This window comes from Xenopus tropicalis, chromosome 3 (assembly GCF_000004195.4).
Source record: "Xenopus tropicalis strain Nigerian chromosome 3, UCB_Xtro_10.0, whole genome shotgun sequence".
In the NCBI taxonomy this organism is placed as follows: Eukaryota; Metazoa; Chordata; class Amphibia; order Anura; family Pipidae; genus Xenopus; species Xenopus tropicalis.
The window spans coordinates 82,622,265-82,644,659 of record NC_030679.2 but is presented as its reverse complement, the minus strand read 5'-3'; the positions used below and the strand labels follow the sequence as shown (position 1 = coordinate 82,644,659).

The window sequence follows — 22,395 nt, the reverse complement described above, 5'->3', positions numbered from 1 at the left end:
AATTCTTTTTAGTTGCCTCTTGTATCAGTGTATTTCATAAATGTTAAAGAAATGACCAAGCTAAATCAATAGCTGCACACATTCTAAGGATGGCAGATATGATAAATAATATCGATTTAGTTGTCACATTATGATATTGCTCCACATGAAAATAAAACATCTGAGAAACAAATATTTCATTACAGTTTTATTACACTGGAAACATTAATGGATACACTGATTAAACAGCTATGAATAAACACAGAGATCCTTAGTGGCCACAGTTTACAGAAAACATGAGCAAAGCCAACTGTGGTTTTATTGAAATATGCTATGAGGCTAAGCAATTCGTAGTAGGCAAATTTCAATATGGTTATTTATGCTTTAGCTGGTATCTTGGGAGCTCTGAAAGAAATGCAATTTATAAGTTACATGTTTATCCAATGGGAGTTTGTCACTGGGACAAGAAAGACAACACATATCAAATAAAGGCCCACCAAGATAAGCTGTTACTGCATTGTCATTAAGGTTTAGAACTGCAGAGCTTAGAAGCTCTTAACTACACCGACATGTGTAATGTATTTAAAAGGCAAAGGCATGGCATCTGTGTCATTGTAGGCAATAATGTATGTGTTACGGGAGAATAGTCTCTTGTCCAGTGTTTTCATTTCTAGTTTACCCATAAAGAATGATGATCAAACCACCATTTTAGAGTCTTGGAATGGGATTAGCAATGCAAAAGAGCAACCCTACTAAGTACATTTTCAGCTATAAAATAAAGATGTAGCTATAGATAACCTTATGTCCAAAGCATTTACTCTGGCCTAAACTGATCCCCACCACTAATCATGGTATTGTTAAAGTGATATTCCCAGGACAATATTTTGGGGGTATCTCATTTCTGCCTAAGGGAGAAGACACACTGAGATAGTAATACCAGCTACCTGTTACGGCTACAAAAATGATGATAATTTCTGGAAATCGTCTCTATGTGTGTTTCACAATTCTTAGTATTGTCTATGGCAGGGTATTTTCTGGTGTCTAGTAGCCATGACAATTAGCTGCTACTAAGTAGCTCCATTTTTCTTTGCCCTAAAGAAGAGGCTTTCCCTTTCAAGCAAAGCATTTCTAAAGCTATTGTTGTAATCAGTCAAAAATTAAGATTTTTTTCTTAAAATGGGACATGTAAGACATGTAATTTCCATTTTTCCAAACTTCCTAGGAAATTGGATAATATATGCTATACATGGAGTGATGTTTTGAGTTAGGCCTGACTGATGACTGTGATTAACATCTGAGACTTTGGTGTAAACGAAGTTCCACTAGTTTAATATATAGGAATTATGTTTTTCATTGTTATTTTATTTAGCGGAGTATGGAAAATTCTGTGGATTTATAGATAAATTGTAAATATGAAAGAAAAAATGTATGTGGAAATGACCTGGGATTAAGGTGAAAATCCTCCTTTCTTTATCCTTGGAAGATGGGGGAAGAACTATTAATACATTTCTTTTACAATGCTTGAAGGGCAAGGAAAGGATAAGAACTTGGAAGATGAAACAAGTGTTTGGCTCTTGCTTCATATTCTCTGTGAACGGTACCTCTGGCTTTATGTTGTCAGAAGGGAGCCCTGCTTTATTATGATATTACATTTTTTTCTGCTGTGCAAGCGCCTCTCTTTCAGAGATTCTCATTTCAGTTTGTTCAGATGTTTTCTGGGTTTGATTCTATGTACAATATGCTTTGTACAATGAATCCTGGGCTGGATTACAAATACCTCTGGCAGTGCACGGCTTTACACATCTGCTGCCTAAAAAATGGGAAAAATATTGCTTTAGTTTAGAGACTATCAGCATAAAATACAAATACAATATAGAAACTGGCACTAATGTGTGGTACTTTAAGTGTCTTGAATATGTTGATGTCATATAATTCAATTTATCTTTTTGTGAATTTACTCATCCCTATAAATGCATTGAATTTAATCTGTGTTTATAGCTCACCAATACATTACAAATAAACCACCTGTAGAAGCATGCTTACTAAGCAATGTGCTAGCACAGCATGTCTGTGTGCCAAAGTATTTTATTAGATCATGGAAATTAACCTTTCATTATTTAATTTTTTTTTTAGTGGCTGCATCAACTGCTAACTCTTCAGCTGGAGCTGCCATGAATTCTTTGACATCTCTGGGCACGTTACAGGGTCTGGCTGGGGCTACTGTTGGACTGAATAATATTAATGCACTAGCAGGTACCGTAAACAGTGAGTATTTAGTGCTGTGGTGGATAGCATTTTTCCAACAATATTCAGAAGACAAAAGAGCAGGGAAGTCAAATCTAGGTACTGTTGTCATTCAGCAATTCCCAGATAAGGGCTACCAGCAGCTATCTTTGATAAGGAACAACTTAAAGCGATACAAACACAGTTTTCTCTGCAGTGCGATCTCAAGAAACCAATATGCTATTGAATTTGGATACCACATACTAAATTTGTAGTCAACTTACTAATGAGTGCTCTACAAAGTTAGACTCCTGCACTCTGTGATAGAAAACAGTGGACAGCAACCTCGCTTATAGTTATCCAAAGTGACACACTGAGTTGTGTGGATGGCACACTTCTTGTTTACAGACACAGTTCCTAATGTCGAAGAAATTTTAAAATTGCTTTAAGAAGTGGTTTTTGAGTGGCTGCTATGAAATCTTTGAAGCCCATTTGTTGGCTTATGTTATTTCTGACCCTTATTAAAAATAGCTGTTGGCAGCATTGGCAACCCTACCAAGAATATCAGTTTGTATTATAGTAATTAATCCCCATAGTGGAATCTGGCTTTGTGCGGCCAATAAGGCCAGTTAAGAGACCATATAGAAACACCTGTTTATAGAAAGCAATGTTAATACTCAACATAATACAAAGTACATTTACATATGGCTGAACCCATTTCCAACAAACCCAACTTCTTTTCTTCCATATACAAAACAAAATAGAGATTGTCATTATCAAGATATTCACAGCCCAGTGGAGAATATTAACTAGTATCTTTAATTTAATACAGGCATAATTCAATGTAGTACAGAGTAAATAGACGTAGTAAATCAAAATAATTGTGCTTTCAAAACATTTATGAAGAAAAATGACAAAATCTCAACTAAAAGACATCACCAGTCACAGCCAGTATAGCACAAACAAAGCATATAACAAAGTGTATTGAAATAGCCTTGTTTCATCAAAGGAAAAGATGGCAGAAATAACCATTTCTTAACAACATTCAATACTAATCCTCAAAATATAACATGAAGAAGCATACCAAAGTCATAAGCATTCATTATGTTCTGTCTCTGATATTCCTTCTAATGGAGCATTAAGCTCTCTGCTAGATACATATTTCCAAAACCAATGTTCTTATATCAGAGAGATTAAATGCTCGAAGTGGCCATGTAAACATTTTTTAATATATGTATACATATTATATATTTTCTAATATATATACAAATTAGCATTATTACAATGTAACAAAGCATTTAGGAAACATTATGAATGATTATATGGTCATTTCACTCTGAAATATGGGCTCAGTTTGATTAATAGTTACACACAAGTTAAGTAAGATTTGTAGACCATAAGTTATTAAAAATAACTATTTTATACACATTCATATTCATACATATTTATATATCTGTGTAAGACAGTGGTCTTTGCAATGTAACGTGTCAAAATATATTTGCTGTATAATGCTTTTAGATTGCATGCTTTTTTACAGGACATGTAGAAATGTTGTAGGTGGAGCAAATCTGCATTGCATGCCAGTAATTTACAGTACAATGTTGTTCTAAAGTGCTAATCAGCCGTGCTCTTGTTTCAGTTTCAACGTGTTTCAGTGGCCATTTGCATGCAGTGCAGTCATTTTTGGTGTATAATTGGTCTATTATTTTAGAAAGCACTAATGAACAAGTGCAATTTTCTTTCTCCATTGTTGGGTTTTTTGTAAAGTTGCTCAAATGCTCTCAGGTATGGCGGCTTTGAATGGAGGACTTGGTGCCACAGGCTTGACGAATGGTACAGCTGGTACAATGGATGCCCTCACCCAGGCCTACTCAGGAATTCAGCAGTACGCAGCGGCGGCACTGCCTACATTATACAGTCAGAGTTTGCTACAACAACAGAGTGCTGCGGGCAGCCAGAAAGAAGGTAAGAATATATAAAGAATTTTCAGTTTCTTGTATTCATTTTTCTGTACTGAGAGAAAAATTGTAAAATTTTTTTGCATAAAAGCATATTGAAATATTGAGCATTCAGAGAAGCCAGAACTTTACATGTGCAAATGGAAATCTCACAAAGTAATAGCAAATTCAGTGAATCTTATGAGGGGCTAATGGTGTGTTGCTCTGTTAACACTGATTCCAAGACACTGACACAACCTTGGGGCAAATTAATTATAGAACATACTGTGTATTCCAGGATTTCCATCAGTTCTACTTTACTTTCCTGCCTGACTGGCAAGAAACTTTTTAATGATTTGACACAATTATCAAAGCTGATACCTGTGTCAATGTGTCAAAATGAGCTGCTTTGAGCAGGGGAACACCATTCAGTTTAATGGGATGGCAATGCTCAGCACTGCCTGTTAGTAGCACTAAGCACTCGATCATCTGAATTCTTGCTTCCCAATGTAAATTTCATGTGGGGAGGAGAGATTCCAAAATGTATTTTTCAAGCTAGAAAAATATAAATTGTGAAGTCTTAAATCTATGGTAATGTTTTACACAACGGTAACTGTCTTTACTGCTTGTTAAAACTTCCAGAGCAATGATGAATTGGCCATGTAATGTATATTTGATGTTTTTAAATCCCCTGGTGACACAAAATGATTTAGCTTCCATCAAGAACTGCTGATTTTTTTTTTTGTTTTGTTTTGTTTGCAGAGTCAGGCAAATGTATATAGCAATGCAACTTTTGATGTGGTTACTTATACCCCTACAAACAGAAATAGTATAGGGAAACTCTTATCCATGGTTTTGCAAAAAAAAAAAAAAAAAAAAAAGTAGTTCTATCTATACAGATATCTGTATAACAACATCTGTATAACATTGTTTCAAGAAAAGCCTCTGGTGACTGCTATAAGTGACTGCTATAAGTTAGATATGGGGCAATATGGTAATTTTATTACATTACTGTGCAGAATGGGTCTTCATTTTTCTTTTCTGACCTGACCTGAAGTGCCATTCACAACCAACATTGAATACTTAAGCACCAAAACAAGATATTGTCAATACTATATTTTTCTTGATGCCGATTAGACTAATATGTTAGTCAACAAGAAACAAAAAGGACGGACAACATTTTGACATTTTATGTAAAAATGTCAAGTCTTGCTTAACTAGTCATTGTCAACATGATGTTTGAAATCCCACAATCCCTTATGCTTCAGGGCCATGTAACTGAAAATAAAAACATGCAAGGCTCTGTTTTTTCCCTTTTAGGCCCCTTTGGCAAGTTGATTGGGGCATAATAAATTAACAGGTGATCCCTAAAACCTTCACATACCTCTGAAATTAAGTGTCCCCCCGCCCTCTTTTATTTTGCCCGTGTAGGGTTTACATTTAATCATAACAGTGACATTTTCACTCCAGTTATGCTGCACACAAATATTCTCTGTTACGTTGCTAGGATAACACCTGCAATAATGAAACAATTTTTCACTTTAAGCCATTTCTGCAGATTTTTTTAATGATAAAATTCATTATGAAGGGTACCTAAAAAAGAATGTAATTTGAGTGATATCAGGCCTCCTTTTTATTTCCTCTCAAGGCCCTGAAGGAGCAAATCTATTTATTTATCATCTTCCTCAAGAGTTTGGAGACCAGGACATCCTACAGATGTTTATGCCTTTTGGAAATGTTATCTCTGCTAAAGTATTTATTGACAAACAGACCAATCTGAGCAAGTGCTTTGGTGAGTAGCTACACAGAGAGTTATTACTCTCAGATATATAATGCTGCTACAGATAAAACATTTTTGAAATTTATGTACAGATGTTTATTTGTAATCGTCAACATATTTGTTTGTGCTAAGTTACATTAAGCTCCATGATGAATAGATGATATATTCTTTTTAAGATGTGTGTTTAATGGAACCCTGCCTTTTCTCATGTTTCCAAATTCCAAGTTCCATTCCACATTTTTTTTTTTTATAATTAACAAAAAAATATTCTTTAATATCCTTCAAGTTCTCTGGCCACTATCAGCAAAACACTAGGCCAGTTTAGGTTCTTTTTCAGTTAATTTAGATGAATCACTCTATGTTTAATAAGCTTTAAAGAATTTCCTTCATGTAATACCAAAGTGACAGGCCATATTAATCAAACAACAGTTGGAGGATTGGAGGAGATCTTAAGTCTGAGAAGCTACCAAAAGCAAGAGGGAAGCAACTTGATATTTTTTAGTATTTTTGTTTTTGGTCAACCATTAAGATAATTTAATTTCATTATATATATATATATATATATATATATATATATATATATATATATATATATATATATATATATATATATACACACACAAGCATATATGTGATATTATCCCAGTGTGTAGCAGTCACACATAAGCAACATAAGTCTAACATTTCAGCATAAGGGTTGCAATTATATAAAGGGGCAAGTGATTAATGTCAAATATAGCTTGGGCCATTTTGCGGATATCTAACCTGTCCAATGGCTTGAATGAATGGATTTAAACAGAAAGGGGAAAGAACTATGACTCCTGCTACCTCTGCATTCACAGATGAAAGCAGGCAATAGCACACTGTGATCTGATGGGATTGCATCACAGTCTGCCCAAAGATTGTATCCTTTGGTGTCCAGTGATGCAGTTATAGTGGGGCAATAAGACCACCAATATGTCCCCTCATATGATTTATGGAGTCCATAGCTTATAAAAGCTAAATAAGGAAAATCCCCAAACTCCAGACAGTGTGTTGCCACAAAAGACTGATGCAAGGAATTACTGGTAGGCATTTCTATTGGAGTAAGCAAGGGCTAGGGTGCTTCCTCTCTGTCATTCTGACTTTATCTATAGTAAAGGAATGAAGTATCTTTCATCATCTTTTTGCATTTGCAACATTTAACCACTTTAGTCATAGACAGTATTAGTTTTTTCTACTCTATATAAAATGAACAATGTGCAGACACAATAGTTCACAAAGGGAAATGAATACTGCCTGACAAGTTGATGTAGTGAGTAAATGAAGCTAATTACTTTCTGTGCAAGGAAATGCTGTTGCTATACTATCTCCATGTCATTTCCAGAATACCTAATCACCCTGTTTTGTGCTCAAGGCAGGCACGCCACTTACTAGGTACCATTTTCCCTATCTTTTCGGCTCTCGCTCGGCTTCAATGTGAAATCCCTCTGCTGCGGTTTAAATTTAAGTGGAAAGCAATAGCATTTAAGGAGTCTAACACAGGGAATTTTTAATGCATGCTTAACAGTTTACTGAGAGAGGCAAAGAAATGCATTTGCAATCATTTTCCTTTGCCTCATATTGTTCAAAGCAATAGATATGTTGATCCTTATGTTTTGCAAAGAAAAGAAAACCTCTCCTGTTAGGTATTTTGCATTTTAGCAGGTGACAGAAATATCACTTGCCTACTACAAAAACAAGATCTTTTTTTATTGAAAATTACACTCATTATTATAAGTACGCTAAAAATATATCTGTAATTTAGTTTAAACTGCAGACACACTGAATCCAAAATTTAATGATACAGTTGAACATTAAACCTTTAAAATACCATTTGTGCCAAACCAAATTGGAACCTTGATTTTTATGTTCAAATCTGAACACAACTGATAAATCTGCATCATCTGTAGGCAAAAATCTGACACCATTAACTGTCCATCCTTTGACAGTTTCATGGGTTTGGTTGGATTCAGTTCTGCTTAACACTTATATTCCAATAAACATGTTATTGTGTCCATTCTGTCATTGGGCATTTGAGACATTGTAAGTGACATTGTATTAATAAGGGGCAAGATGTACTTCATTCAGATAAGCAAGCTAGGCAGTGCCAGTGGGTACAACACAAAGGAAAGTCTGTAAAAGCTGTAAGTATAGGTCTACCTTGTTTTCACAGCACTGTACTCTGCACAGTGCTCTATGGATGGGAAATTTAAATGAGTCTGAGTGGGTTTAAACAAATAATTAGAGGAAAAAAACACCAAGAATCATTATTTGCTGATACTCTAATGGAGACTGTGTATGAAACTGAAGATACTACAACTTTAACACAATAAATTCCCATTCTTCTTCCCCATCGGTAATGGTTTGATAGATATTTGCCTAAGTGACAGACTATGGGCCACATCAGGTTCTACTTGCTTGACCCACTGTCGGTGCACAGTTTACCACTGAACTATTTACATGTAAACTGAATATATTGATGAGTTGCCTCAATCTGTTGTGATATAATCAACAAGGAAAATTTTAATTGCTGTCAAATGTTTCCAACTTTCATATAGCCAGGCAGTCCTGAGTTACTTGAAAATTACATGTTGATATGGTGGGCTTACCTTAAAGAGAATATAATAATGTGAAAAATGCAGGAAAAGAAGATAAAAAGAGGGAAAAAAAAGAATATGAAAGAAGATGATGGTGGTGGTAGGGAGGAGAGAAAGTCACTGGATATGAGAAGTGAATGATGCAAAAGGAGAGCAGAAGTAAAACATAAAAAAAAGAAAATAAGGCTGAATTAGGTCTACATTAAAACCTGGGAACCAACTGTGTCTATAGAATATCAGCGTACAACACCTTATTCTAATAAAATGCCTTTATTGGAAACACATGATAAGACCTTGGATAAAGCTTCCAACCAACTGTATCTACTGTATATAGGTATGAAGTGGCTGCTGTATCTACAAATATGTATCTGAATATAAAGTTTAGCCCTTTAACTTTTATGCTTATCAGTGTATGGCCTGCATCTCTAAGAAGTTAAACAGCACTGTTCCGACATATTTAGCTCATGTGCACATATGCACTTGGCACATACACTTATTCAAAGTACATGGAACATGAACTAGATCTGCAGTATAGAAAAGAAGACATAACTGGGAAAAGAACAGCTGCATAATGGAGAATAATTATTTTGTGTATTGGGCTTGATGTATCTACGGTTGCATATGCAGTCATTGTAAATTATATAAGCTATGCATATTAAAGACTGAAGAACTTGTCCTAATTTTTAAAAATGAATTAGGATGTTAAAAAGATGCACCATTTCTTTAAAGAAAAAGAGATTGCTATACTAGAAACACCACAGAACAGTAGTGTACTCAGTAAAGAGCATAAACTGGCAAATTTGAAATGTGAAACAGCTGGGGAGGAGGGCCTCCCTATGACCATGGAACCACAGAATATACACCAACAATTAAAAGTATGGTATACATTTAGCTTAGATTTAAGTAAGTGATAATTGTATTAATATTAAGTCCTCTGGATTTTTAATAGGTATGGTTATATTATTATTGTAAAGTTATTATTACTGATGAACAAAACAATTATCATGAACGGTGCTTTATTGCTCTGCTTATAAGGCTATGTAAAGTATAATTAAGTATCATAGTGTCATTTGATTTTTTTCCTCCATTTTTTAGGTTTTGTTAGCTATGACAATCCTGTCTCTGCACAAGCTGCTATCCAGGCAATGAATGGCTTTCAGATCGGCATGAAACGCTTGAAAGTTCAGCTGAAACGCTCCAAAAATGATAGCAAACCTTACTGATCCTAACCCCAGAAGATTTCTGCTCTTATTTTAGCTTTCATAGGGTAAGTCCCATGAGCCAGCCTGTTCTCCACTGGGGGCTGAGGAGGAAAACATTGCCAACACTCACCGAAAGAGACATTTATTTTTACATTAAACGCTTCCATTCCCTTCTACCCTAGCCCCCTGATTGTGCCATTACTCTGGCTATATTTTCTTACCCAGAATCCAGCAAGTTGTGTAACAATATTTTGTTTCATTTTTCAGTTCCCACTTTTTCTTTGTATGACACCTTACTATTTTACAATAGCTAAAAAAAAACTATGTGCAATTAAACTCTACAGCCACTGGTGCCATCCAACTCCTGAAGATGAGTAAAGATTTAAGGACCTGGTTATGTGATAGTGACACCAGCAGTTAAGAGCGATATGATTGCCTAGTGTTGCCAATGAGAGTACTTTTGTATGCAAGGATCACTAACATATAGGCAGAACAACAGAGTCTTTCCACTGCATCAAATTGTTTTTGAAGGTTTGGTTTGATTTGGGTAGATTTTCTGATAAAACTGGTCATTATTTCTGTTTTCATGATAGATCATAACATACTGCTTTTGTTACTGGTTTATTTATTAATTTATTTATGTTATTATACAATGAGTATGTTTTAAGGCTACATGTAAAAAAAACGACTTGGAGATCTGTTTCTAAAGCTACAGGGTTTAAATATAACAAAATGAGTGAAAATACTTGATGTTTCTTGAAAGATAAATTTAATAATAAAGGAAGCCACAGGCCTGTAAATTTTATTTGTAAAAAAAACATTTCTATTTTTATACAAAATTTTTACTGCCTCAGACATAATGGGAGTTATTTATTGTTAACTTATTGGATACCTAAAGAGAAGTTCTCAATGCTAGCTAGATACCTTTTAAAATAGACTCTAGAGTAAAAGATTGTTTTAAAAAAAAAAGATACCATATTTTCACATAATACCCCATTATGCACAATTCACTCTCTTCCTCCTGTATGTTTTGTTTATTCATGTGGTTTACCTGTTTATCTGTTTGTTAGTTTCCATTGCCTAGATAAAGGTTTGTCGTGTGACTTATATCTGTTGTGTGGCATTTGTTCAAGTGGCCTCTTTTACCCTGTGTGCCCCTTCCTTCCCAAAGCAACCCATCTGCACTAACTCTAACTAGATGGTCTCTGTTGGGCAGCTTTTTGTAAACTCTCAAAAATACATTTGAAGAACATGCAAATATGGAATGAAATATAGCCTTTAGCAACAACGATCTGCATAATATTTACACTCCTTCACTGGTTAACTCTTTCAGTGCTGGGAAAGCCAGAACTGCATTACGTGTGAATGGACTACTGACCGGTTCAGCACTGAAGAGCTTAAAAGTGATTTTTTTTTATACTGCTTAGATTCTGTGTAACTTTATACTCTTCCTTGTTTTTTTTTCCCTAGAACATCTCCATGCCTGTTAGTTCACCGTTTGCCTAGCATGTCCCTGTGGCGTCTATATAAAAAAAAAAAAGTTTCATCGTCCCGTCATTGTTTCTGATGTCTTTCTGACCTCACATCATATTTGGTCCTCCAACTGACTTAGTTTGACTTCTGAATTTTATATGTGATCTCATCTAGCTATGAATTCTGGAAAAAAAAAAAGTCAAATGTGAAAAGCATTGCAGCATTCACGCAAGACTGAAATTTACTATCAGATATTAGAGTTAAAAAAAAAAAAAGAAAAAACCTGTGGCAAAAAAAATATTTTTTTTTCTTTTTGGTTTCATGATACAAACAGACTTGAAAGTATTATACAGGGATTAGCATTCTGTCTGGTCACTGTTACCTAAAGCAATATGTGTCCAGGAATGCAGAATGTTGGTTTCTTAATGAAGCAGACAACTTCCAAAACAGTTTGAGAAAAACTGTCTGATTTTAAGTCTCTAGAGCTCTGTAATAGTTTTTACATTTTTCAGGCAGTGTAAAGTTTTTTGATAAGGCCATTTTAGGTGGCTCACTTTCTCATTAAATTATATATATAGAACCACTTTTTTGTAGATTAGTATAAGAAAATATTTACCCTGTTTCAGGGCAAATGCTACCTAGTTCTGTCACCTTTTGCTGAACTGACTCACAGTTAGACAATCCATGGTTTAATGCACATGAAATTACCTATATTTTATACTGTTTAATTGTACAGAAGAGAAGGTAACTGTATACTGTGTCACATTGGTGCTTCTGTGAATTTAGTTGTGGCTTCATTAAGTCTTAAAAGTCTTCAGTGTTCTATGTTTAACAAGTTGAAAAAACAAATTGGTTTACTTGAACGAAAAATACTTTTCAGAACTAAAGTCTGTTTGCTATGATTTCATGTGAAACAAACTATTCCAGAAAAAAAAAAAAGTTTTGTGTTGGCTTGTAAAGAATTGATGTTATTATTTTCTATTGTTGGGAAACTTAGATGTGTTTGTGTTCAGCAAAATGTGACCTGGTTTTTTTTCTGTTCAAGAAAAAAAAATCAGCGAAAATACAGTGCCAAATTCCAAAGGTACTTCCTGCCTAAAGCTTCAGTGTATTTCGTGTACGAAGTAATTTGATAACATGGGTATTTTATTATGTGTTTTGTATAAATCCCTTCTATTTAAAAAGAGAGAGGTTACAAAGTTTGTTAACTTGCTATCCTGTGGTCTTGTTGCCTGAAATTGTTATTGTTTGTTAATTCTCTTTGATGTTTTTGGTAAAACATTGTATACAGTAAGTGCCCATGTTACACTTTTTTAAAAACCACTCTGCACATGAAAAGCTGTGAAAGCAAACCTCACCATTGTACTTTTTTCATGGTCTGTGGAAGTCCCTAAGGTGTCAAACGGTTGAACTGCTATTCCTTTTAATTAAACGTGCTGTCCTAACGAATCAGGGTATTTAAAGCACACGTGGAACTTATAAGATGTATAAAGCACATGAACACTTACGGAATTTGTAGAACTACACAAAACTCATTTTTTTTCTAGCGTCACCACATAGTCCAAATTCACACTGTAGAAGCTTAGAACAAAACATTGAACTGAAAAGTGCCATATTTCCTATTGTGATTCTGTCATCATGGAAATAACATAAATGACATGGCTCATGTAAACGTACAGATCGCAATGAAAAAGAAACACACATTCTTATTTGGTTTTTTAAATCCCCAGCAGGAACCGAATGTGTGTCCTAGAGAACTGCTTGTAAAAGTTTGCACTCAGTTAATAAAGACTTTGTTATCATGTTAGTGCCTAATATAAATGAAATTAAACGCATTCAGTCCATTAAATGCAGTAAAGCAAACTTGTACAAAGTTACTTTTCCCCATGTACCATCATCCGTGTTGAGAAAATCAGGATTTATATCGTGATCCTTGCAAGTGTTTACTACTATATTCCTGGCTCCATCCAGAACCATTTGAGGGCTATTTTTTTATTAAAAAGGAAAAAAAAAAGAAATGATTATAAATAAGATTTTTTTGTCATAAAGATTTATGTGAGTTTGATGAACTTGAAATTTGTAAAATGTTGCCCCTTTCGAAATATAATTCATAGCAGAAGTGACATTTACTATTCATGTTAAAAAATTTTCTAATAATATATTTATAAAGCCTTTTCACTGGCTCACGTTTAATAAAAAAATACAAGTAATTCTCGGCATTAAGCACACATTACCCCATTACACATTGGTACAAGTCAGGGTATTAAACTTCTCTGTATCAGAAGAGATCGATAGTGTGAGGCTGACTACCATTTGATACTTCAGAGGCATTGACTTAGCAACCAAATTAAAACCAGTTAATGTCTTATGTGCTGGGGGGCATGTGGCGCACAGATGCAGCAGGCTTAATTGATGCACTTAGCACATAGAGCCACCCCATACTTCATTTGAAATAAATGGTGTACCATGTGCATTGTGTGCCCTAAATGCACCATAAAAGCCAGCTATATCTGTGGTAGCACATTAAAAGGTCCTCTTCAGCACCAATGTGGTTTCATACCTGGATTGCACTGATAAGACAGTGCTTAAAGGACTAATATGTTCAACTTTTTTCACCATGGGGATCCTAGTTTTTTTGACTTGTGCAACTCTGAAGTCATTAACCGTTCTGTTTTTATTAACTCAAGTGCTAAATGACAATAAGGAAAAATGCTGTAGCTTCATGACATTCTGAACTACATCATACAAAAGAAATGTATTTGTGTTACTTTTTTTGTGCTGTGAGAATTGTTGTTTGTAGATTAAATAATAATTCATTTTGTTTTGAATTACAAATAGTTTTTTGAGTATTGTCTGAGAAAAGCCAAAGTTAATGCAATTTTAGTGGAACCTGTAAGTTCATTTAAGTATTGTTTCTGTATTCTGTTTAACTGATGCATTTTTGGTTCTATTGTGTGATGGAATATAAGCCAAAAAAAGAAAAAAAAGAAGAAAAAAACAGGCTTTCCTATTTCTACAAACTGATTGTACTTCTGAATTTTGTACCAGTGCAAAATTTTATACTGGAGATTAAAAAAACTAAAGGAAAAGGTGTGGCTTACTCTTGAGGGCCTGATTCGGACTGATTCTGAGTTTGATTTCTGGTTGATAAAACAAAAAGTTGGTTTTGCTTTCAACAGTTAAAAACTTTGGCTTGCTTTTTTTTATTTGCTTATGTCTAGACTTTAGAATTATGTCTAAAACAAAGCGGTAAGTTTCACTTTTTATTATGTATTGTGCAGTTACACAATAAGGTAATTAGAGTTAGGCGTACACAGTCACTTTAAGTGGATAAATGTATTAGTAAAACAAAAAAAAATAGAGGTTTGCTTTTTTGCTGTTTAGATCAAAGTTTTTCTGATTCTTCTGTCTTCATTGTGAACATAACTGTGTAGTTAAAACAGTCAAACTTATTTTTGTAATGTATGTTATTGTGTGATGCAGTTTTTGCTTCTGTCTTCAATATTAAACCATTTTCCTAATACTTGTTTCTCTGTGTGTTGTGTTTGTTGGTGACCATCATGTGGTGAAACATCTAAACACTTCACTGTTCTACGTCTTTTCTTTCTCCTTCCTTCCTTCCTTCTTTCTTTCTTTTCTATTTGTTGTGTTTAATAGTTACAGTCGATTCCACTTAAGTGAATGCCTGATCCATTAAAAAAAATACAATGTACAAAACATTAAACTGCTTAGAAGGTTTTCTTAGTACTCTATGAAAAAAAAGAATGCTTAGGTTGCTTTATAATTTCATTCCTAATGTAACATGTCTGGCACCATTTGAAAAAAAGTGACCTGTCCATAAAACCATATTTTCTGCCCTCAATATATTTAACCCAGGACTCATTTCTATGTAACAAAATAATATAATTGTGGGGAGGAGTACTTTCCACAAAAATGTAGAGCAATAGATACCCTATTAGAAGTATATTTAACCAGCTATATATTTACTTTACATAGGCCAACCCATTAATGTTAAAGAGTCAATACAACATTTCACATAGGCCTAATAAGTAGGGGTTATTTTAAAATGCATTCCAACAATAGTTTCAATGAAAATTATGTAAGGTTTTTGTTTTTTTTCCATATCATGTAGTATTGAATAGTTTATTTAAAGATCACTTTCAGTTTATTTGAAACCAAGTCAATTTTAAAGGCAATTTTGATCACCGTCACTAAATATCATAATTTATTAATTTAACTTAAGATTAATTTTTCCATAAAATCTGAGTTTCCAGTTATGAATCATTTTTTACTCGACCAATAGTTGCTGCATTCACAGAAACAGTATATTTCTAAGCACAGACATGTAATATAAATAATACAAGCCCATGAGAAGAGTTTCTTTACTAGGGTTTTTTAACCAAACAGTAACTGGTTTCTGAGTGGTGAAAAAAAAAAAACATTTCTGATTTATAAACTTCTTTCCAGTGCAAAAAAGATAAGTTGAAATGATTCATTCATGCTTACAATGTGCATCAGGTTTTAATGGGTCTTAGTGCTCAGTGCTGCTGCAAAACTCTAACTTTCTACTGAAGAGGATGGTGTTTGACTGCTCAGATTAGTCTACCCCATTCTGATGAAGCTGACACATTTGTCAGCTTTGATAAATATCAGTTGTTAGAAATATTTTACAGACAGAAAATTGTTTAACAGTCAGGAAAGTGCTTAGTGCTAAAATTCTAACTACTGGAAACCCCAAAACTCCCCACAGTTTGTATTTTTTTTTCTGCAAAGTAGCCTCTAAGACTTGACTATGACCAGTGTAACAATATTGATGGCTATGCCTAGGTACAGTTTAGCTATTGCTGCTGGTCCCCTCACCTACAGAAAATGTTTACACATAGTGACAATTTATGACATTTGTTAGCTGCTGGCAAGACAATGCAGCTTAAATTTTTATAGCTCTTAAAAAAATCATTATTTGCCTAAAGGAACAGTTCATTGTAAAATGTAACTGGGTGAATAGATAGGCTGTGAAAAATCAAAAATATTTTGAATATTGTTAGCCAAAAATGTAATCTACAAAGGCTGGAGTGAGTGGACATTTTATATAATAGTTCTAATCTCTTAATTAGTCAGTGACTTTGGAGGGGCCCATGGGAAATAACTTTTCACTTAGTTGTTTTTTGATCCTTAGCACACAAGTCAAATTCAAAAGCAGCTATGTCCAATATGCCACCCCCCCCCTGCTGACTGCTAACAGCTTAGAGAGCTGCAAAGAAGGAAGTTAAGTTCTGGCCATTATGTTAGACATCTGTTGACTCCAGCCTTTATAGATTACATTTTTGCCTAACTAACCATATTGAAAACAATTTTAATTTTGCACAGCCTATTTACCCATTTTCATTTATACACAGAACTATTTCTTTAAAGCACTGTTTTGAATGTATAGACCACCAGTGTTGGGGAGCTATTAATTACAATACCATAAAACCAATATTCCAACACAAAAAAGCATATATATATATCATGTTTCAAATCAGCATCTGTACAATAAAATCTTGGAGACAGGAAACCTTTGCATTGCTATATATTTGGATTGGTTAGCAAGGTATATGGCTATTTTTGTTTTAATAAGGAAAATCTAGTTCTAAAGATGATATAAAATAGAGTGATATATATATGGAACTAGCGATAGTTAATGTTTTGCATAACTGCTATACAGTAAAGACTTAAACATGATTTCAAATAAGAGTGTGCCTTCCAGGGAAATTATTTTATCACTAGTCTGAGAATGATTTAAGGTTTTATTTGGCCCTAACACTACAACATCCAAATAAAGACTTCAACATCTAAAATGTATTTATTAATTTGTTGATATTACTTAAAAGGATTTTTTAAGTGTAATATAAATTTTACTTCAGCAAGACACAGAAAAACTATTAAATAATATCAAAAACCATTACAACTAGGTTTGTTTTCAACAAGTGACCAACATTAATCTCAGTTACTTTATCTTGTGTACAGTTTTTGACTGCTCATCACCTGTAAACTTCATACTATGTGCACTAAGGATGTTCCTCACTCAAGGTTGAACAGTCAGGGCACAATCTCCACAGACTGCTGGGCACAAATGTGTTTGGCAGAATCTGAAACCTGAAAAATAGAGAACATTTATGAATCACTACAAAAATGCCTCTAGAAACAGCAGTCACTGGATTTTGTTTGTTCAGTTCCCACATATGTTATTACAAACAGCAAATCCCTTTTCTATGCAAACGATGACAGGGGTATGGCTCAGGAAGCAAAGTCATTTCCACTTTTGGACAAATCATTCCTGATAAGTGAATACAATATGCTGTAAGCATAACGGGGCTATTCACTTATCAGGAATCGACTGTACTTCTAATCTGCCAACATCTTTTGTTCTTCATTTCTGTTATAGTTCTATCTTATTCCTGTGTTCTGTTTTCTCTCATACTAATACATAATATAGGAGCAACAAGATTTTTCTTTCTTTGAAACATGGAGTTTAAAAAGAACAAAGACAAAGAAAACAAAATCTTTGCCAAAACTATGCCCTAGTTACATTACATTTGAAAATACCTACAATAAAGATATCAGAAATATTTTGGTTTTGTATATATTGTTCCGGTGTCATCATAGAACAGTTGTGTGATCTCATCAGCAAAATACAATTTCAATTGTATTTTAAGCCACTGTATGCAAGCCAAAGGACCACAAGATTCAAAATGAGGAAGAGTCATTTAATTGTAGTGAAATTCCAATGATTGAACATTTAAAAGCTTCCATGATTATTCATTAAATCTTGTAGGTACCTATTATTACATTGTGAACATGTTATTTTTAATTGATATATGTCCTAGTGCTTCAAAGGAAAATATGAGAAATGTCAGAACAAATTCTTTTCTAGCCCCTGCCTATCTACCTGTACAAACTATGCTGCTATAGCTGTCTCGGACAATCAAGGTTAACTCTTCTAGTTGACAATTTAAATCTGCCATAATTGTTATCTGTGTCATTTATAAGTAAAGGTCAATAAACATCCAAACATTGTGTTTGCAATATTCTGCGAAATAATATTTCCTTCGACTCATTATTATTATCATCATCAAAATGTTTATTTCAACTGCACAAGATGGCAGTGTTATGATTTATAGACACATCTTAGCAATGCTGGTGATTCTCTATCATAGCTTTTATTAATTTATGAAAAATATATGAAAAAGTATTTTACAAAACTATTATAATAAGTAGCAAGTAAACTGCTCTGGACCAGCATAAGTGAAGTGCTGGTGGTCATCTTAAACCTGCATAAATGTACCCATGCTACAATATAATCACCACCCATAGAACACACTGTAGTCATGCAATGCAGTTTTCACAAATCTAATAACACATTAGATTATCCAATTTCATGTAACAGAGAAATCCTAATCTATACATGAGATATATTATTCTAAATTTAATTTTTTTTTATGTTGCTGTATAGGCCAGGATTTTACAAGGTGTACCACAGCATTGATGTAGCAATCTTTTGAGTATTTCAATGCCTTTTTTTTCACCATTTTAAAATATTTCCCTTAATCCCCCAGACATAAGGTAACATATTTCAACATAACTATGTCTGCAGTGTTCCAATGAATGAAAGCAAAGCACGTTTGTTTGGAGCTGACTTACAAAAACAAAACAGTCGCTTAAGAATTTCCTCATTCCAAATTCAAAAAAGAAAAACAACATTGTTGCTTCTTCTGAACCATATACATTTTGTAGACACTTTCTCTCCTCTTTTGCACTCCTTACAACAGGGATCCTCAACTTGTCTTTCTGATGAGCCACAGTCAAATGTAAAAAGACTTGGGGTGCAACACAAGCATCATAAAAGTTCATGGGGGTAATCAAATAAGGGCTACTTGGATATTTGGTAGCCTGTATGCAGACTGTTATCCTACAGGAGGCTTTGATTGGTAGTACATCTTGTTTTTTTTTTTCAACCAAAACTTTCCACTAAGTCAGGAATTCTAAAATTAGCACCTGCTTTGAGGACACTGGGAGCAACATCCAAGGGGTTGGGGAGCAACATTTTGCTCCTGAGCCACTGGTTGGAGATCACTGCCATAGAGCAACAAAACGCCAACCTTGTGTTCTTCTGATCTGAATTACAAATCACAAAGAGGAACCTCCTCTTTGATAACCAAAATATTTGGGCCAGTTATATATTAGAATATAGAATATTACTCTCTTCCTAGGGGAGTGAAATCCTGAAAGATCCTGAAACATATAAGGACTCAATTACAACAGCAATGGCAGTGTGCAAAGTGGAAATCTGAATGCATTTCTAGTTTATTTAAGGGGAGATTTTCCCCTACAGTAGGTGCATCTGATGTTTTAAAATACACACAATTGCACTTACATTTTGACACATATTGGATAGACTTGATCCCATAATTGTCTGAGTTGGGATGATGTTATTTGCAGTGCTCCACATTGTATATGAGAATGGAAAAAGACACATGTCCATCACATTCAAACATTTTGTGTAAGTAACCTACCAAACTGCTAGGTGATCCAAAGGAAGATGAAAAATCTACACCCAAAGTCTCTCCATTTTGCACCAGAGGGGGAAAAAGTTATTTCTGACCAGCCCCTGCATCACATTTCTACTAAAGGTACAACTTTAAAAACTTTGGGGAGAGAATTCCAGTTTTACACAGTTGCTCTTTGTCCACTGGAAGGATTCAATGGTAAATAAATCATCACAGAGCATTAGTGTTTGTTGCCCTTGTATACTTGTACATAGTTATGAGGTCCCCTATATGCATCTCTTCTTCAATGTAAACAATCTCATCTTCCCTCATAACTAAGACCTTCCATACTCTGTATCAGTTTAGTTACTCTTCTTTGGATTCTCTGTATTTCAGTAATATCCATTTTAAGTACTGGATATCAAAGCTGCACTGCATATTGTAGACATGGCCTTGCCACTGCTTTGTAAAGGGGATGACCCTCTCCACTCCTTCTGTGAATCTGTACTCCTTTTAATACAGGACATTATATGTCCCTGGTTCTTCTCCATTAAGGCTTTGCTTAACATAGTTCCATTAAGGGTATAAGTGGCTTGAATATTTGTACCTCCCAAATACACACCCTTACATTTATCAACACAATCTCACGGCACATGTAAGTCCTCAAGTGTAATAATCATCGTGCAATTTTGAGCGCAAGCTCCATGTTTTTATCCCACAATGCAGTGTATTTTCCAGATTTCCATCATCATTGTGGTCGCAAGAGGGCGATGTGCTTGGCACAAATGCATCTGATCCAACAAAATGATGGCAACTTTGCACGCATTTTGCCACAAATCAGACACAATTGCACAGAAGTCCATCTGACATCATTTCTGGTGTATGGTGTGCAAGTGATGTCTGTGCCTGATTCTTTAGGTGCAAGTGTGCTGTGCCTAATAACACTGGGCATGAAGGGAACCCTGGAGCTACTGCCTGGTCAGGTGATGATGGTAACTCCACGGTTCCCCTGCCTCAATAGGCACAGTAGAGCTCAATTGGCAACGGACGGCAGAAAGTACCAAGAGACACCAAGAGCAACTATATGGAAGTGCAAGGAGCACATTTTGACACAAGTAACTAATGACAATAGTGTTAAGCACAATTGACTGCTGGGAATTTGTGGGGACCACAAATGCACAGGCCTTAAGCCTTATCTTCTGCTTAGCTGCAAAGTTTGAGAGTTTGTCCAGAATCCTCTGCAAGACTGACACATCCTAGATGGAATGAATTGGTCTGCATAGTTATAGATCATTGGCAAATACAGATGTATTGCTTATAATGCCCTCCCCCAAGTATTTAAACATATATCACACATTACTTTTTAGGTCATGTTTGTTAACCTTCCAGTATGCTGTTGGACTGTAGGAACGAACTGTTCCACAGACTTGTGAACACCATACAAATGCCAAGTAGATAGTGTCATGGTTGGCATCACACCCAGGGCCGCTGGTTTTCAAGGCAGCAGTGCTTGGTTGTCTGAAAGAGCATTACAATATTTGCATACATATTATAGGGACATAAGGGGTCATTTACAACTTCAAGCACAGTTGCACTTGCACAAATTCCCATGCAGTCAGTTGTGCATAAAACCTCATACATTAAAGGTACAGGTATGGGATCTGTTATCCAGAAACCTGTTATACAGAAATTATGGGAGCCGTCTCCCATACACTCCATTATAAGCAAATGATTCATATTTTAAAAGAGGATTTCCTTTTCCTCTGTAATAATAAAACAGTACCTTGTACTTGATCCCAAATAAGATATGATTAATACTTATTGGAGGCAAAACAATACTACTGGGTTTATTTAATGTTTAAATTATTTTTTAATAGACTTGAGGTTTGGTGATCCAAATTACAGAAAAATTCCTTATACAAAAAAACCCAGGTTCTGAGCATTCTGGATCCCATGAATAGATCCCACAACTAAAATGTGCTGTTGCACCTATTGACACAAACGAACCTTCACGCTTCCAGCACCTCCGGACCAGGGAGTTGCTCCAGAATTCCCTTGAAAAGTGCTGTAATGCAAGCATAATTGCATTAATCTGAATGCATCAGCCACATTGCATCAGGAGCAATTCCCCCTGGCAAGCTTAACAACATTGCGATTTTTCTGCTGTATTCTGGGGAAAACAACATTGCGAATGCTCTTAAAATTGTTAATTTATTGTACATTAATTGTACTTTAATTATAACAATAGAATTATTATTATAATAATTGAAAATGTTGTATAGTTTATGCTTTAAGTTTTCAGCTTATTTTTATTCTGTGTATTTGTACACATCTTGCTAGAGAGGATGCATACATCAGACCCCAAGTGTTTCAAGCACCAGCTGATACAAAAGGTAAGGGGAGGAGAGAAATAAACCACCAACTTTGCCACATGATATACAGTATGTGTTTCAAATAACCTCCTAAACTCTGCACTTATGATTGACCACTGACAGAGGAAAGGACAACATTCCATGTCCTGTGAGATAAATTGTGCTTTGTGATGTCATCAGTTATAATTGGTGTTTAGACATTTAATTTGCGCCATGACTTACTGAAACTTTGTGTATTACATACTACTGATGTTGCTCCTGGCATAAAACAGTCCACCCAGCACTA

At 34.7% G+C, this 22,395-nt stretch overlaps 1 protein-coding gene across 30 annotated transcripts in view; it reads left to right on the top strand.

Annotated features, from left to right (window-relative positions):
• The window catches only part of celf2 (CUGBP, Elav-like family member 2), a 278,315-nt gene extending 263,580 nt beyond the window's left edge, over positions 1-14,735 (top strand). For 9 of the 30 annotated variants that reach the window (XM_012958454.3, XM_031897543.1, XM_012958429.3 and 6 more), the window contains 4 exons: positions 2,113-2,244; positions 3,970-4,167; positions 5,764-5,931; positions 9,633-14,735. In XM_012958454.3, the coding sequence (XP_012813908.1) occupies positions 2,113-2,244; positions 3,970-4,167; positions 5,764-5,931; positions 9,633-9,760 (626 nt within the window). In that variant the 3' untranslated portion in view covers positions 9,761-14,735. 30 annotated transcript variants of the gene reach the window in all.
• Positions 14,736-22,395: the final 7,660 nt, after the last annotated feature.